This window comes from Leptodactylus fuscus, chromosome 3 (genome assembly GCF_031893055.1).
Source record: "Leptodactylus fuscus isolate aLepFus1 chromosome 3, aLepFus1.hap2, whole genome shotgun sequence".
In the NCBI taxonomy this organism is placed as follows: domain Eukaryota; kingdom Metazoa; phylum Chordata; class Amphibia; order Anura; family Leptodactylidae; genus Leptodactylus; species Leptodactylus fuscus.
The window spans coordinates 182,635,304-182,653,125 of NC_134267.1; the positions used below are offsets into that span (position 1 = coordinate 182,635,304).

The 17,822-nt window shown below is 42.0% G+C and overlaps 1 protein-coding gene across 1 annotated transcript in view; it reads right to left on the reverse strand.

Moving 5' to 3' along the window:
• Positions 1–9,385, reverse strand: part of LOC142198042 (ceruloplasmin-like) — a 61,025-nt gene extending 51,640 nt beyond the window's left edge. The window contains exons 1-4 of the mRNA XM_075268839.1: positions 9,294–9,385; positions 2,896–3,140; positions 1,414–1,626; positions 278–439 (exon numbers count right to left, since the gene is read on the reverse strand). Of these exons, the coding sequence (XP_075124940.1) occupies positions 278–439; positions 1,414–1,626; positions 2,896–3,140; positions 9,294–9,379 (706 nt within the window). The 5' untranslated portion in view covers positions 9,380–9,385. The remainder of the gene's footprint in view (positions 1–277; positions 440–1,413; positions 1,627–2,895; positions 3,141–9,293) is intronic.
• Positions 9,386–17,822: the final 8,437 nt, after the last annotated feature.

A 17,822-nucleotide genomic window follows, 5' to 3' on the forward strand; every position in this document is an offset into this window, starting at 1 on the left:
GAGAGAGAGGTGCCAGTAAGTTTAAGACCCGCTAACCCTGCAGCATCAATTGTGAACGCAAGTTAGGATTAGGGTTACCAAACCTAACCGTTTTACAAGGTTCATCCAGGCTGAATCAGAAAAGATTCTTATTCACTCCAGTGCCTGCAGTATAAGACCAAAAATAAGACCTAGAAAAAAAATAATATAAGACCCTGTCTTATTCTCAGACAAACATGGTAGAAGCCACAATGGAAGCCTTAGTGGTTACACACTTTTATATGTTTGATAGACTTACAATGCATTTTATTGCTTTCCTGAAAGTCTTCATCTTCTTTATCAACAGATCCAGGATCAGTGCAATAATTCTTAATATTTTCATCCAGATACCAGCTAAGATTTTCATCTATCACAGAGAACATTAGGATGAACTCCTCATACTGCTTCTTCTCTATTTCTTCTGTTTTTCCTGTAAATAAAAAAATTATATTTTGTAATGATTGGTGAAAATTCTACCGTAGAGGAAAAAAAGAAAAGAAAAACAATGTAATTTTATATTGAAGTTCTTATTTGTGTGAAATGTAATATATCTATACAAGTGAACCATGTGTAGTATAAGAAAGCAGGAGGCGAACTAAAGATAACTGCTATCTAAACAAGTAACAGACATGTGGATGTGAAAAAGTTTTATATAAAGTAACAACATTTTCAATAATAGAAGTGCTAACAGTTTATTTCTGTTAATTTACAAAATGAAATGAATGAGCAAAAAAAAACCTCAAAACCTAAATCCAATAACTATTTGAAGTGACCACCCTTCGGAGGAAGAGTCCTGGAAGTGATCGTATGGCTCCCCCAGAGCCCTGATCTCAACATCATCAAGTCTGTCTGGGATTCCATGGAAGAAGAATTTCAGCAAGCTTACATCCACAGATGATCTGTTTTCTCATTATTTCTTATTTCTCTAAGATGTTTGAGACAACCTTCCTGCCGAGTTCTTTCCAAAATTGTGTGCAAGTGATGGTAAAGAGTGCTCACACCTAATATTGATTTGACTAAGATTTCTCTTTTGTTCATTCTTTTCATTTTGTTATTTGATGGAAAAAATACACAATGAAAAGTTCTATTCTGCAGTATATTTCTCACATCTGCCTAAAACTTTTTTAAAAAGTCCAAAAAACGTGTCATGGCTGACCAATGTGTACACAACTCTCTCCTGATGGCAGATGTTGAGAGATAAGAATCAGGCTGTTGGATTTCCACATTCTGATCTTTTCGCTCTGATGGAGATAAACTGCCACCAAAGGAGCCCTCTTCCCACTGAAAACACCACAATGTTTAGCATGTGAATGTGATGATGACGGAGGCCATTCAAGTGTCCAGTCCATGGCTATCCAATGGGAGTTGTCATGTCATTCTAATTTCTTAACTCACCTTTTTTACAGATAATTAACGGTCCAACAAGACCAGAGTAGACATCTCTTGGACCATCAATGTGAGAGTGGTAAATCCTGGTCACACAGTCTGAATCTCTTGCAGTTGGACCTTGATCTTCAACAACATCCCATTTGTAAGTACTGGATTCTCCAGGCTGTACCGCGTCATCTTTTTTCTGTGCTTTGGAGGTATTATCTGGGTATAATGCTCCTGTGGATAGAAGAACATTACTAGTATAACCCTACAATGCAGTGTAATGTACTGTAAGGGTGGACTAGTGCCTGAATTCTGAAACATTTGAGGAAATGTGAATTTATATGTTGTGTTATTGCATTATGATACCAATGGATAAGGTCAGCGAAGTGGTCATGCTGGTTCAAGCTGTATCGAATATTTGGGGTCAAGCAGAAGGCAATCTCCTGTAAGAAAGCCTCACGTAATAGACCCAAAGGGGTAGTGGAGGGGACTCATGACAATAAAATGTATGAGCAGCATAATGCTAAGTCAGTTTAAATTTGTCCAGGGAACCCACACTCAATTGTCCCGCACAATTTCAAGTCTTGATCCCAAGTTGTTCCCACAGTGCTGTGTCCCCCACAGTTCCATGTCCCCCTTCTGGATGTCCCCAAAGTTTAATTCCCCCTTGAGTTGCCCTAACTATATATATTAAAGAAAAACCTCAATACTCACCTTTCCCTATTTCCCTGTTCACTCACTCACTCCTGTCTCATGTCCTGGAGTCTTCAGGAGAGTGGAGAGTCTGAAGAGTGGCCAGATGGGGAAGCAGGGAGCAGACAACTACCTACATCACCACTGTCTTCAAGTGAGTTGGGGCAACCCAGACCCACTGTCTGGATAACAAATGCAGGACTGTCCCACTGTCCCAAGGGATCCCTCGCTACCATAGGGCCCAGTTGAAAGTGCACAATTGCCCTGTGGTTAAAGCAACCCTACTGGCATCCTTGCATCCAGGTGAACGTCTATGGCAGCTTCTGTCACTAAGGCACCTTGCACATGACTGTGGGCTAAGTCACTGTGCTATCCAGCTTTAATAAAGGTTGGACAACCCCTTCAAGGTTTCCAATATTCTTGCAACAACCATATAAAATGTTACCTGATTAAATGGTAAACGGTGATCACTCTAAACGCTGCTATTTCTAGTTAGATTTAATATTTAGGGGGCCACATGGTGGCTCAGTGGTTAGCACTGCAGCCTTGCAGCGCTGGGTCTTGGTGTTCAAATCCCACCAAAGGCAAAAAAACATCTACAAGGAGTTTGTATGTTCTCCCCGTGTTTGCATGGATTTCCATCTCATATTCCAAAAAGACATACTGATAGGGAAAAAATGTACATTGTGAGCTCTGTGTGGGGCTCACAATCTACATTAAACAACAAAAAAAAAGATTTAATATTTAGAAGTACTATAGATCTTTGGTGTAATATGTAGACATTATTGTATTACAGTCATAGCCCATTACCTTCATTTTCCTTCGTGTATTCCACCCCATGTGGATGTAAGGAAAAAGATCTGGATGCAAAATTTTTGAGATGAATAGTAATTGTGTCACCAACTTCAGCTGTCAAGATTGGTCCCAAAAATCCTAGCCAGTCTGGTTTCTTGATTTCGTCTGTGTATGAGTCATCTGTATATTGAAAGTAAGCAGCTTTTTTGTAGACTTTGCCTATTCTATTGGGGCCAGATTCTAGGAAGGTGCTGGCATGCCTGGATAATAGAAAGAAGACCACAGTATATAACTCTATGCTGAAATAGATTATTAACCTATACAAATATATACAATATTTAATGATATTTTTAATTCTTGATATTTTTCATAGCCGCAAATGTGGAGCTCACAAAAGCAATGGTAAAAATGGTGTCATACACAGTATTAGTATGTGTCAAAGGGTTGAACCACTAACACTTGTACTTTACATTAGTCATCCAATACATTCTCCAGTGATTTCTATTTGAAAAAAAGCGAAGTGTAGTGTACATTTCTCCAAAAATATCTGTTATTTGATATTTTCTTTAATATTTGGATCATTGGAAAACATATGCACTTGTAAAAATGCAAGGTGTTAAAGTTGAATATTTATTGATACTGTATACTGTCTGATTTTTGAGTAATCGAAATTTATACAAATTGGGGCAGATTTATGAAGATAAGGCAAAGAGTGTGCCTGGAGGGAACCTGGCGTACATTTCCCATGTCACTTGTGCCAGATTTCTGGCATAAATAATAATACATCTAGCAGTGTCCATGATGATTCTGGGAAAGTGATAAGGGCGGCACAGAAATGGAAAGGTCACAATTTTTTTGCACATAAATCCTATTTACCCAAGTTCTTAGACTCATGTGTTATCTTCTCTGTGTATACCGTACAAACTAATACTAATTTGAACCCTCAGATGAACAAAGTATCTCACCGGCAAAAGAAATTAAACCTAATATATTGATTGACTTATTTTCTTATAATCCTGAGCGACAGCCTTTATTATACTGTAGTCTAGAGCTGCATTCCCAATTCTGTGGGACACATGAAATATGTACAGTGTGTGCACTTATTAATAGAACATAATATTCTGAACGTATGCTGATTTTGATATGTGGTATATATTAGAGATGAGCGAACAGTGTTCTATCGAACACATGTTCGATCGGATATCAGGGTGTTCGCCATGTTCGAATCGAATCGAACACCGCGTGGTAAAGTGCGCCAAAATTCGATTCCCCTCCCACCTTCCCTGGCGCCTTTTTTGCACCAATAACAGCGCAGGGGAGGTGGGACAGGAACTACGACACTGGGGGCATTGAAAAAAATTGGAAAAAGTCATTGGCTGCCGAAATCAGGTGACCTCCATTTTAGACGAATAGTGGATTTCAAATCCGGGTCATATGAGAATGTGAGCTTTGTGACTATGAGACAGGGATAGCTGTACAGGCAGGGATAGCTAGGGATAACCTTTATTTAGGGGGGAATGTTATTAAAAATAACTTTTTGGGGCTCTATCGGGTGTGTAATTGTGATTTTTGTGAGATAAACTTTTTCCCATAGGGATGCATTGGCCAGCGCTGATTGGCCGAATTCCGTACTCTGGCCAATCAGTGCTGGCCAATGCATTCTATTAGCTTGATGAAGCAGAGTGTGCACAAGGGTTCAAGCGCACCCTCGGCTCTGATGTAGCAGAGCTGAGGCTGCACAAGGGTTCAAGCGCACCCTCGGCTCTGATGTAGGAGAGCCGAGGGTGCACTTGAACCCTTGTGCACCCTCGGCTCTGCTACATCAGAGCCGAGGGTGCGCTTGAACCCTTGTGCACACTCTGCTTCATCAAGCTAATAGAATGCATTGGCCAGCGCTGATTGGCCAATGCATTCTATTAGCCCGATGAAGTAGAGCTGAATGTGTGTGCTAAGCACACACATTCAGCTCTACTTCATCGGGCTAATAGAATGCATTGGCCAGCGCTGATTGGCCAGAGTACGGAATTCGGCCAATCAGCGCTGGCTCTGCTGGAGGAGGCGGAGTCTAAGATCGCTCCACACCAGTCTCCATTCAGGTCCGACCTTAGACTCCGCCTCCTCCAGCAGAGCCAGCGCTGATTGGCCGAATTCCGTACTCTGGCCAATCAGCACTGGCTAATGCATTGTATTGGCGTGATGAAGCAGTGCTGAATGTGTGTGCTTAGCACACACATTCAGCTCTACTTCATCGGGCTAATAGAATGCATTGGCCAGCGCTGATTGGCCAGAGTACGGAATTCGGCCAATCAGCGCTGGCTCTGCTGGAGGAGGCGGAGTCTAAGATCGCTCCACACCAGTCTCCATTCAGGTCCGACCTTAGACTCCGCCTCCTCCAGCAGAGCCAGCGCTGATTGGCCGAATTCCGTACTCTGGCCAATCAGCACTGGCTAATGCATTGTATTGGCGTGATGAAGCAGTGCTGAATGTGTGTGCTTAGCACACACATTCAGCTCTACTTCATCGGGCTAATAGAATGCATTGGCCAGCGCTGATTGGCCAGAGTACGGAATTCGGCCAATCAGCGCTGGCTCTGCTGGAGGAGGCGGAGTCTAAGATCGCTCCACACCAGTCTCCATTCAGGTCCGACCTTAGACTCCGCCTCCTCCAGCAGAGCCAGCGCTGATTGGCCGAATTCCGTACTCTGGCCAATCAGCACTGGCTAATGCATTGTATTGGCGTGATGAAGCAGTGCTGAATGTGTGTGCTTAGCACACACATTCAGCTCTACTTCATCGGGCTAATAGAATGCATTGGCCAATCAGCGCTGGCCAATGCATTCTATTAGCGTGAACTGAGTTTGCACAGGGGTTCTAGTGCACCCTCGGCTCTGCTACATCAGATTGCTACATCTGATGTAGCAGTGCCGAGTGTGCATCAGATGTGTAGTTGAGCAAAACTGACTCAGCACTGCTAAGTCTCTGCATTCGCATAGGAATGCATTGGCCAGCCTTCGGCCAATCAGCGCTGGCTCTGCCGGAGGAGGCGGAGTCTAAGGTCGGACCTGAATGGAGACTGGTGTGGAGCGATCTTAGACTCCGCCTCCTCCAGCAGAGCCAGCGCTGATTGGTCGAGTTCCGTACTCTGGCCAATCAGCACTGGCCAATGCATTTCTATGGGGAAAAGTTAGCTTGCGAAAATCGCAAACTGACAGGGATTTCCATGAAATAAAGTGACTTTTATGCCCCCAGACATGCTTCCCCTGCTGTCCCAGTGTCATTCCAGGGTGTTGGTATCATTTCCTGGGGTGTCATAGTGGACTTGGTGACCCTCCAGACACGAATTTGGGTTTCCCCCTTAACGAGTTTATGTTCCCCATAGACTATAATGGGGTTCGAAACCCATTCGAACACTCGAACAGTGAGCGGCTGTTCGAATCGAATTTCGAACCTCGAACATTTTAGTGTTCGCTCATCTCTAGTATATATTTTATATACGAAACATATTTGGTATGTTTGACTAGGACATTGAGTCAGCAAGGAATGCTGGGACGTTGTAACATGTCTGCCTGTTCGGGTCACTGTGCCACCCTCTGATCGCATGCTGCGGTGCAGGAGACGTGTGCAGTTTAATTCCTTGCTTAGAGTTTTTGGTTGCACTGTGTGAACACAGCTCTAGTTCTGTAATTGCATATCCACCACAACCGTCTTCTGCTCTTGTTTGCCTCTATTCATGAAGTGGTTAAGTTTAGCCTTGCCCTGTGATAGACAGCCTATCCACCTATCAACTCCAGGGCAGGTTCATCCTTCCTATTTCTGCTTGGCTCACATTCACACTGGTGCTTGCTATTGCCTCATGCTTGCTGGCTTTCTCTTGCTGTTTTGTTACTTGTATTCTTAATCCTGACCTTGGCTTTCCCTATTGACTATTCTTTTGAACTTCGATTTGGCACTGCATTGTTCGACTGTTACTGACCCTTGGCTAGCTGACCTCCCTTTGTTGTTGTTTGTCTTGTGTGCGTTTTGTGTATCACGTATATAGGATGGGATCGTCTCCAAGTTGCCGCCTATTACCTAGGATAGGACCAGCAAGCAGGAAGGGACAGTGGAGGGTTTCAGCTTAGGGCTCACTGTCTCTTGTGCCCCTTTCCCAGGGTTTCCAGCAGCTACTGGGGAATTGCTGTCCTAGCAATTCCCTAACAGACATATCACAACACAATACATAATGTAATGATTCTATATGTACAGTGTACAGTGATGTTTAAAGGAAAACATATTGTTTAAAGCATAACCAAACTTTTGGACAGCTTATGGTTTTCGGTCAGTGGTTGTGTCATAAATAAATTGTGCAATATCCTTTATTAGAAAATTTTGGCTCCTTTCTGTGAAATCCTGCCTCTCTTTATGATTTCCCTTGTTTCTGTATTGACAGCTGTTCTCGCCTTTGACTGAGTAACTGTGTATGGAGTATGGGCTTGGAGTATGGGACTGTGTGAAATGTAAATGGCAGAGCTCAATCACTGCATTGCTTATGTAATAAAAAATCTTGCTTATACAGTTGTATTCTGTCCCACTCTTTCCCAACAATGTAGTGGCTTTTTAATCTTTTTTTTTTTTCATGACAGTAAGGTAAGGCTGTGTTCACATCTTTCTCTGAATTTAAATTTTTCTGTTCCATTACAGGAACAGAAAAATTGAAATCCCAGTTGGGAAGGATCTATCATATGAGAGGCGCAAGCAGGTATCTATGGAACCCACTAAATATTATGGGGTCTGTCAGGTATCCCTTGTGGTGTCAATCACATTAGTCCTGGACATAGGTCTTTTTTGTCCATAATTTTTGACTGAAGTCCTCCTAAAGGACTAAATGATCACTAACTAATGACTAATTAGTAACTATAACTATAATTAATTTTACGGAAATTTCAGTGACTTTTTGAGTGTTAGTTTGTGAAACATTACATGCATTATAAGGGAGTGACACTGAAGTCAGACTGGAGCGAGTTCAGATTATCTTGGTTTGTAGACCTATTGAAAAGATTTTGTTGCTGACACAAGATTACTTGGATTTTCCATTTGTTTAGAGTTCTGTCCTGCTCTAGGTTTTAGGCTAGATGCACACAAGGCAGATTCTTCTCAAAGATTTACGCTAGGTTAACACCTGTGTTTGGCTTTTCGTTCTTCAGGTCCAGTTGGAGACCCAAGAAACGGAAACCTAATCTGCTTAAAAAGTGGTCACCTGCGGACCCCATAGACTGTAATGGTATCGGGTTTCTGTCCAGTTTCTGCCTGAAAAATGTAATGAGATAAGTCCTCCTTGCTGGACTTTTCTATCCGCTCTTTTAAAGTGGGAGAACTAGAACTAGGGAACCCAGCGCAGATGTGAACATATCCTTAACTATACAATGTACTGTACACTATGGTACTAAACAATTCATCTGACTAAGGACACCTTGATGCATGTGTAACCCAATGCAGAATGGCATGAGTCCAGCCTCACTATACCTCTGTAAAAAATCAAAGGCAGATGTACATAGAAAAATAGAAGATTGACGGCAGAAAAAGTCCACATGGTTTATCTACTCTGCCCTTATATTATTACCATTTTATTTTAGCATAGAACTATGTTTATTCCAGGCATGTGTAAATTCACTTACTGTACATTTTCCCAACTACGTCTGTTGGAAGGTACAGTAATGGCCTTTACAAAGGCATACAAAACAGAGCTATAATATGATCATGTGAATGAACCCTTAGGGTCCATTCACACAGAGGAAAATGGTGAAGAATTTGGTGTGGAATTTCAGTGCTGAAAAAAAGCCTCCCATTGACTTCAATGGGTTCCTATCAAATTCCTCACCATTTTCCTCCATGTGAATGGACCCTTAGGGCCCGTGCACACGATGTAACGCGGCGTTGATTCTGACACGTAAACTCGTGTCAGAATCAGCGCTTCAAGACAGAATTCCATTGACTTCAATGGGTTCCGTTTAACACACGTAACACTTTGAAATCAATGGGTTAAAAAGCCTCCCATTGATTTCAATGTGTAGCGCGTGAGACGGAACCCATTGAACTCAATGGTATTCTGTTTTGCAGCTCTTGATTCTGACACGAGTCTACGTGTCAGAATCAATGCTGCGTTACATCGTGTGCATGGGCCCTTAGACTTAAAACCTGTCCTGATCATGGTCTACTGACATACAGTAGCTGCATAGTCATACAAGTCATGATTTCAACTGGATTTCAATTTCTGATTGTAAAGAAGAATATGTTTTCGTCATATAAGCAGATAGAGACCATGAATATAGTGAGAAAGTGAAGCACAAAATATATAGGGACCTTGTAATGCAACAATTAAGATGCATTAAAATTCTTTGCATCCATGTACACAAATGTCTGATAGGAACTACTTACTCATCTTCAGGAGCAGCAATGGGTTTTCCAGAAATGCCATTCACCCCACTGGGGGCATAATCCCAGTTTATTTCTTTAATTGCCATGTAGTATGTTTTCTCTACCCCTTCCACACATGCCCAATCCAAGATGGTGAGCAGGCATATTGCTAAGACCTTCATTTTCCTGGGACATTAGTAGTGACCAGTCTTGGTGACAAGCAGAGTGTCCCTATACTCCAGAGTCTAAGGGAAATTTGTATTATAAGAGTTTCACAACCAAAATGTTTGTTTAGAAAAGTAAATAGACCTTCCCGTAAATTCAGGTGGCAGAAAACCTGCAATGTCCTCAAATATCATGTCCGGACATAAAAAACAAACAGACAAAGTGTATTCAGGTGCTCTATGGTGAAATGAGATTAAGATGCAGTTAAATGAGAAATTTTAATTTGTCAGTCTAGAAGTTGATATACATGCATGTCATTGCTTAGCTATATGTATATACCCATGATCAAACTGTAGGACATTGTTACTGTTGATAACCAGAAAATACCCAGTGGCGGTCAGTATAGGCCTGTTATTATGGACATTATTATGTGCACTAGTCAGGTAATCGAGATCATGGTCAGGAGATATCACTCATTGATATGCATTCATTTATCTATTTATTTCTTTGTATAGTCCCAACATATTCTACAGTGCTTTACAGACATTGTCAATCACTGTCCCATATAGGGCTCACAATTCCCTATAAGTATTACTGTGGATTGTGGGAGGAAACCCAGGAATCATGGGTAGAAGAGAAATGAAGCAGGTTGGTCATTACGTCAACAATCATCATGGAGACAGACCAGTTATGTTTGTGTTGCTTAACCAACAACTACAAAGAGATGAGACCAAGCTAAGAATCACAAAATATATATTCAAGAGGTCAAAATGTGTATGTAAGCAGCTGTGGAGAGCCATATGCATCACCTGAACTGACCCTGGCTTTATATGAAGACATGAAAGCCATGTCCTGATATCTCCTGACCTGTGCTTGCGCAAGTGCTGTAATCTCTTCACTGTTTAAAATGCATGCTGTCTGTTTCATAGTAACCATATAGCAACATCCTGGTCACTTCTATTGGATGAGGATGTAATTACGTCACATGACCGCTATAAAACAGACGTCATGCAATGTAAATACTGATGGGGTCATAGAACTTGTACGGTCTCTTTATGTGTTGGCACTCTCACCGAACAGATTTCTGGATGGGTGGAGGGCATCCTCAAACCCTTAGTGAAGGATACAGCCAGCTACCTTCAGGATACTACAGACCTATTAAATAAACTATCCACTATACACTCACCGGCCACTTTATTAGGTACACCTGTCCAACTGCTCGTTAACACTTAATTTCTAATCAGCCAATCACATGGCGGCAACTCAGTGCATTTAGGCATGTAGACATGGTCAAGACAATCTCCTGCAGTTCAAACCGAGCATCAGTATGGGGAAGAAAGGTGATTTGAGTGCCTTTGAACGTGGCATGGTTGTTGGTGCCAGAAGGGCTGGTCTGAGTATTTCAGAAACTGCTGATCTACTGGGATTTTCACGCACAACCATCTCTAGGGTTTACAGAGAATGGTCCGAAAAAGAAAAAACATCCAGTGAGCGGCAGTTCTGTGGGCGGAAATGCATTGTTGATGCCAGAGGTCAGAGGAGAATGGCCAGACTGGTTCGAGCTGATAGAAAGGCAACAGTGACTCAAATAGCCACCCGTTACAACCAAGGTAGCCAGAAGAGCATCTCTGAACGCACAGTATGTCGAACTTTGAGGCAGATGGGCTACAGCAGCAGAAGACCACACCGGGTGCCACTCCTTTCAGCTAAGAACAGGAAACTGAGGCTACAATTTGCACAAGCTCATCGAAATTGGACAATTGAAGATTGGAAAAACGTTGCCTGGTCTGATGAGTCTCGATTTCAGCTGCGACATTCGGATGGTAGGGTCAGAATTTGGCGTCAACAACATGAAAGCATGGATCCATCCTGCCTTGTATCAATGGTTCAGGCTGGTGGTGGTGGTGTCATAGTGTGGGGAATATTTTCTTGGCACTCTTTGGGCCCCTTGGTACCAATTGAGCATCGTTGCAACGCCAAAGCCTACCTGAGTATTGTTGCTGACCATGTCCATCCCTTTATGACCACAATGTACCCAACATCTGATGGCTACTTTCAGCAGGATAATGCGCCATGTCATAAAGCTGGAATCATCTCAGACTGGTTTCTTGAACATGACAATGAGTTCACTGTACTCCAATGGCCTCCACAGTCACCAGATCTCAATCCAATAGAGCGTCTTTGGGATGTGGTGGAACGGGAGATTCACATCATGGATGTGCAGCCGACAAATCTGCGGCAACTGTGTGATGCCATCATGTCAATATGGACCAAAATCTCTGAGGAATGCTTCCAGCACCTTGTTGAATCTATGCCACGAAGAATTGAGGCAGTTCTGAAGGCAAAAGGGGTCCAACCTGTTACTAGCATGGTGTACCTAATAAAGTGGCTGGTGAGTGTAGATCCCCCTTCCAGATGGAACCATCCTGGCCAAAGAAAGGTAAGCTATGGTGAAACTCACAAAATTCATCCTCACCCACAATTACTTCTCCTTTGGTGACTGCATCAATTTACAGCAGACCGGCACCGTAATGGGGAGCAAAATGGCTCCACAGTACACTAATCTCTTCATGGCCAAACTTGAGAGCAACTTCCTATCCTCCTGCAACACCAGACCTCTGGCCTACAATCACTTCATTGACGATATCCTAATCCTTTGGACTGGGTCTGAAAAACAGCTGAAAACCTTCTATGAACAATTCAACCAGTTCCATCCCACCATCAACCTGATGCTCAATCACTCCTTCACTGAAATAAATTTACTAGACACAGTCATCAAGATACAGGACAACAAAATTGAGACATCACTGTAGAGAGAGTAGAGATGTAGCAGAGCTGAGTGTGTGCTGAGCTCTGTTACACCAGAGATGTGTGTGACAGGAGGAGTAGCTGGAGGGATGGTTGGCACTAGTGCAGAGCTGTGTGTGTGACAGGAGGAGTAGTTGGAGGGATGGTTGGCTGTAGCATAGCTGAGCTCTGCTTCATCTCCGGTGTCCGGAGTAGTCGAGATAATCGCACGGCTAGCTCTGCTTCATCTCGCCATAGGAATGCATTGACCAGAGTTGATTGGCCAGTGTACAGCATTCGGACAATCAATGCCAGTTGCATTCCAGGGTGTTGGCATCATTTCCTGGGGTGTCTTAGTGGACTTGGTGACTCTACTGAGTTGAAGAGTGGGATCCCCTGTAGCGAAGCATTTTCGCCCATAGACTATAATGGGGTTCAATATTCGTTCGAATAGTCGAATATTGAGCAGCTATTCGAAACGAATATTGAACATTTTACTGTTCGCTCATCTCTACTTATCAGGAAACTGATATTATCAGCAAACAAAACCTGACCTGATGGTTGAACTTGTTAATCTTTGTAACTTTGTACAAGGGACATTCCATCATTTGTCAATACCTTAAAAGAGTCAAAAAACATAAACCACAGGAAAATTTGCCTCAGTCCAGTAGGTTGGATATGAAGTTAATATATATATACCTTATAGGTATAATTGAAAAAGAAAGTCCCCAGAGGCTTCCTGTGAACAGCGCTGCGGGAAAACTGCCTTGTGTTGCAGCAGATGTTTTTCCTGCAGTGTTTTTTTGTTGTGGCCCGCTACTTTTGGGCCTTAGCCTAAAGCCTGTTTCATGCAGCCATAGAATAAATTCACTATAGGGTCTGTACTGCACCGTAACCCTCAGATCCATCAGTTGCATGTAATCTAAATTTTGTGGTAAGGCCAGGTTCACACCTGCGTCCCGGCCTCCGTTATAAAGGTTTCCATCTCCTGCCCGAAACTGGGCAGGAGACGGGAACCTGCAGGCATTTTTCAAACCCATTCATTTGAATGGGTTTGAAAAGTGTCCGGCTGTGAGCGCTCGTGGGTGTTTTCTTTTTTTTAACCGGACACAAAGTCCTGCATGTCCGATGTATCCAGTCAAAAAAAAAAAACGGTTTCGCTGCAGAGAGCACAAAATGCTCACCGCCACTCACAGCCGTACACTGTCGGGTTTCCGTCTTCTGTCTGCAGAAGACGGAAACCCGACAGACGGAGACTGGGCGCAGATGTGAACGAGCTGTAACCTGTATATAATTCCATATAACTGTGTGAATTTTGGTGTGTCTGCATTATGGCCATGTTAGACTTGTTTCAGTTCTGAACTAATCAGATCGAGATGCATACAAAAATCATAGGCCCCTACAGACAATTTTAGAATGGACACCATGCCACAGTTAGGCTGTGGTTGGACATGGCATTGTGGGTTTTTGCCACTATTTAACAGGGAAAGAGATTGTCACTCTTTACACGGTTGGGGCTCAGTACATATGATTATAAACAACTACTATGGAGATCAATAAATATATTTATGCGAAGAACTCCCCCTAGTGGAATCTGCAGAGAAACCCTTTGACTATCAGGAAGCAGAAGAAGCTGTTTAGTGCCAGGTTTCCCTTCCATCACAACCTCCACAGTAGTCATGTTGTCGGCCACAATGGAAGGTAAATAACTGGATCAGATTCAGTAACAGAATACATATAGGTGACTTCTTCTCTATTTGGGATTTCCTCTTTCCTTTTCTTCTCCATCCAACCCAGATGAATATGATGACTTCTGACAGCTGCAGAGTTTGCTGCCCAGGCATCTTTTGGACATCACTTTTGCAGCCTATGTCCTGCCTCTAAAACAACACAAAGTCCCTATCCGTTAACACCTTCCCACCACAGAAATTTTTCAATTTTTTTTTTTTTTAACCCTCCTTCTAAAAGCCAAAACGTTTTTATTTTTCCATTCACAGAGCCCTATGAGGGCTTATTTTTATAGGACAAACTGTAATTCTTAATGGTAAAATATAATATTGTACGATTTACTGTGAAGAAAAAAAATTCAGAATGAGGTGGAATTAGAGAAAAGCTGCATTTGCGCGACTTTTATATGGGTTTAGTTTCCACAGCATTCACTGTGCAGCCAAAATGAGATGTTACCTGTATTCTGCGTTTCAGCATCGTTATAGTGATACCAAATCTAAATACCTTTTGTTACTTTTTAGCAAAAAGAATCCAAAACTTTAAAAAAAAATAATTAATTGTTAATGTCACCATATTCAGCAACAACTACAACTTTTTCTGTATATGGAGCTATATACAGTATCTTTTTAGCAGGATCACATGTATTTTTTATTTATACCTTTTTAGGAAATGTCTAATGTTTTGATAATTTTTTTATTCAAATTTTTATGAGAGGCGAAATGGTGAGAAAATGTCGGTGATCGCTATATGGAAAAATATTTTAGGTTTATAGACTGGGTATTTTTGGACGCAGGGGTCCGTAATATGTGTGTGTTTTAATAGGGAAAGGGGGTGATTTAAATGTTTAATATATTTTTATTTTTGTATGTGTTTTTTTTTAAAATTTTTTACTGATAACATGCCTGGGAGCCTTCAATAGTAAATAATCGTCACCCTCTGATATCCTTTTGGGGGACGGCAATCACTGGTAAGATGGTAGCAGAGACTTGGAGGTTATCGCAGCCGCTCGCCTCTTGAGCGCCTGCCATATATAAAGACTTGATATCCACCTTAGGTCAGAAGGCACACTGAGTCTCCTTAAGGAGAATGTCTTTGAAGGTCACCCTATGGTGTGTAAAGTCTGACAGACCATGCATGTTCTACTAGGAATTCTGGGAATTCTTGTGTAAGGTAGCTCCCTGGTTTTCTATAAAACCTAGAGACATTGTCTGGTATTAAAGCCAAACCAGAACATCTTTTCCAAAGATGCCCTTTACTATATAGTCCTGCATGGCCAGGGGAGTGGTGGTCTATAGCAACCAATCCGATTAGTACTTTCATTTTCAAAGGAAGCTTGGACAGATGACAGCTGGATTGGTTGCTATGGGCAACAGATTCATTTTACTTTTCCACCGCTTCAGATAAATCTTCCCCATTACATCTTATGCTTTTTGGACACGTATTGGCAGCTGCCAAATGATCTTACTGATTTTAGTGGAATTCTTTGGACCCACACTTTATACCCGGGCCCCTCTAGGTACTTTAACATATATATTACAAAGTTTGTTTCCTTATCTGGACTGTTGATTTATGAGATTAAAAAGTAAACAAAAAACAAAAAACTTAGGCTGAGGTAAAGGGGTTATCCCATAACAAGGATCCTATCTATACTGCTAGCTTATGTGGTGTTAGAGTTAAGTCCTCCATCTTTGTATTTTGGCAGCCATCTTGTGCTCTTTCACATATAAACTGATTTTTCTGCTTAAGTCAAGGAGGCCCTTTGTTAGACTTTAAGGAATGTGATAATGAACGTTAATGCAGAGGTTGCTAATCCTTATCTCTCAAGGGCCTCATTTTGAGAAGATACAGCTGACTTTGTATATCTCTTACCTCCTTTACATGATGTATGGACACATAACCAACAAAAGTATTAATCTTATGGTATCTGGGCACTCTGTCATATTTTATGGTATATGAAGGTCACTTAGAGTTTGTATAGACAGGATCTATGTAGCTTATTGTTAATTAAGTTGGAACATGTCATCTTATCTCTTTTGCCATGATATACACATATAGATAGTCTGGGATGTTAGCTCACACATAAGTATTTGAATCCTTCTTTGTTTCATGGGAAAGTCCATCCCAGTGTGGAAAATTATAATGAGCCTCAGCTAATAGCCATGTGCCAGGCTTGTCTTATATCTCTATAACCAATTATGTTGTACCTGATTAGAATAGCCAAGCCAGCTCTTTGTCTGTAATGTATTTAAACTACCTTTTTCTTATAATAAAGCAGAACTCTTTTGATACACTACCATCTTGTGTTTTCAATCAGTTCTCCAGGAAGATGGCTGCAGTCCATCTAGGCCTGTTAATTAATTATCTAATTTGGAACTCTGCAACATACTCTTATGAGGACACTTTAATGTCCCCAACAAATCTGGCGTCCCTGGGTGGGCTTGAGAGATAAGGAGAAGGTTTGCTGATCTCCCGGACAACCAGTGATTACAGAAGTTCCTGGGACCACAGATCCAAAGTCAGCGCTGCAAGGTAAGAGCTTTTATCTTACCAATTTGATCTGTGTTTCTAAGGACTTTGTTCTCCTGTCCAAGTGTGAGGTAAACACATATGTTCCTTATATAAACATCTCAAGCTTTTTGCAAGAACCTAAGAGCAGTATGTTGTATGGGTGTTGCTAGATAGGAACTTGGGCTGAAATTGTTAGCAGACTTGTTGTGGTTGTGCATTCATCGTATTCATTTGTGTTCTGTGGAAAGTAAGTAGTCACGTGACAAAGGGAAGTAGTCACATGACAAAGGGACATAGTGATCCCTGAAAAAAACCCTCCATCTGACCTTAAAAGTCACTTTTGATTTAGGTACAGTAGTATCTTGGAAAAAAAAAAGGGCAGGAAAAAGGCAGAGGGACCTTAAAAGTCACTTTTGATAGATACACTATATATAGTGTGTAGTATCTTGGAAAAAAGGACAGAAGGGAAGGAGGGAATCCTCTAACTGATCTTTAAAGTCTCCATTGAATAAGATACAGTATATGTTATACTGAGGAAGTCTTATAGGAATTTGGGGCAGGATAAGACAGTGGGAAGGAGGTGAGAAAAGAATTCACGCAGAACAGAATGGGAGGAGTGCAAAGTCAGCCAGTATGGAAGTCAGCTCAAGAGATAGTTAGAGAAAGAGCAGGGAAGAGAGCAGTTGGAAGAGGATACAATAAACTATTGAAGAAAGCAAAATGTAGTGCAAATGGAGTGTTAAACAGCAGCCATTGGGAAGGATTTGCCTCTCAGTACAGAGGCTGGGTTCAGGATCCCAAGCTAGGTGAGATATTGGATAATTGGAGGCAGGTAAGCAGGGAAATAGAAAGGGAGGGGTATAGAAATAAGGAACATGAGGGAGTCATGTATTATGCCCCCCCTGAGAAAAACCCATCTCCCTATGGGCAAAACTCTGCACCATCTGCTCCAGGTAATCCTGATGGAAGGACATGTGCTAGATGTGGTCAGAAAAGAGCCTGTAAACCAAAATGGCGGCATAGTGAAGCCCCTGCCTTATTACAAGCTGCCAAGGGCCTTGAGTTAGATCACAGGTCTGAGAAGGAGAAAAAGGTATTGCTTGCCTTCAATAATAAAAATTCTGGCCAGAGAACTCGCAACAGACAAGGAGGCAAACAAAAACACAATTACAAGTGTCATCACTGTGGGAAGCCAGGCCATTTTAGGAAGGACTGTAGGTCTTTAAAAGCTGGAAACCCCCCAGCTCAGGGCACTGACCAATGTGCCAACACCCCTCAATGAGGAGTTGGCAACCCTGTACCAGTCCTCCCTGCAAAAACATCAGAAGAAGGTGTGGCAATAATAAATAAAAGGGGAGGTAT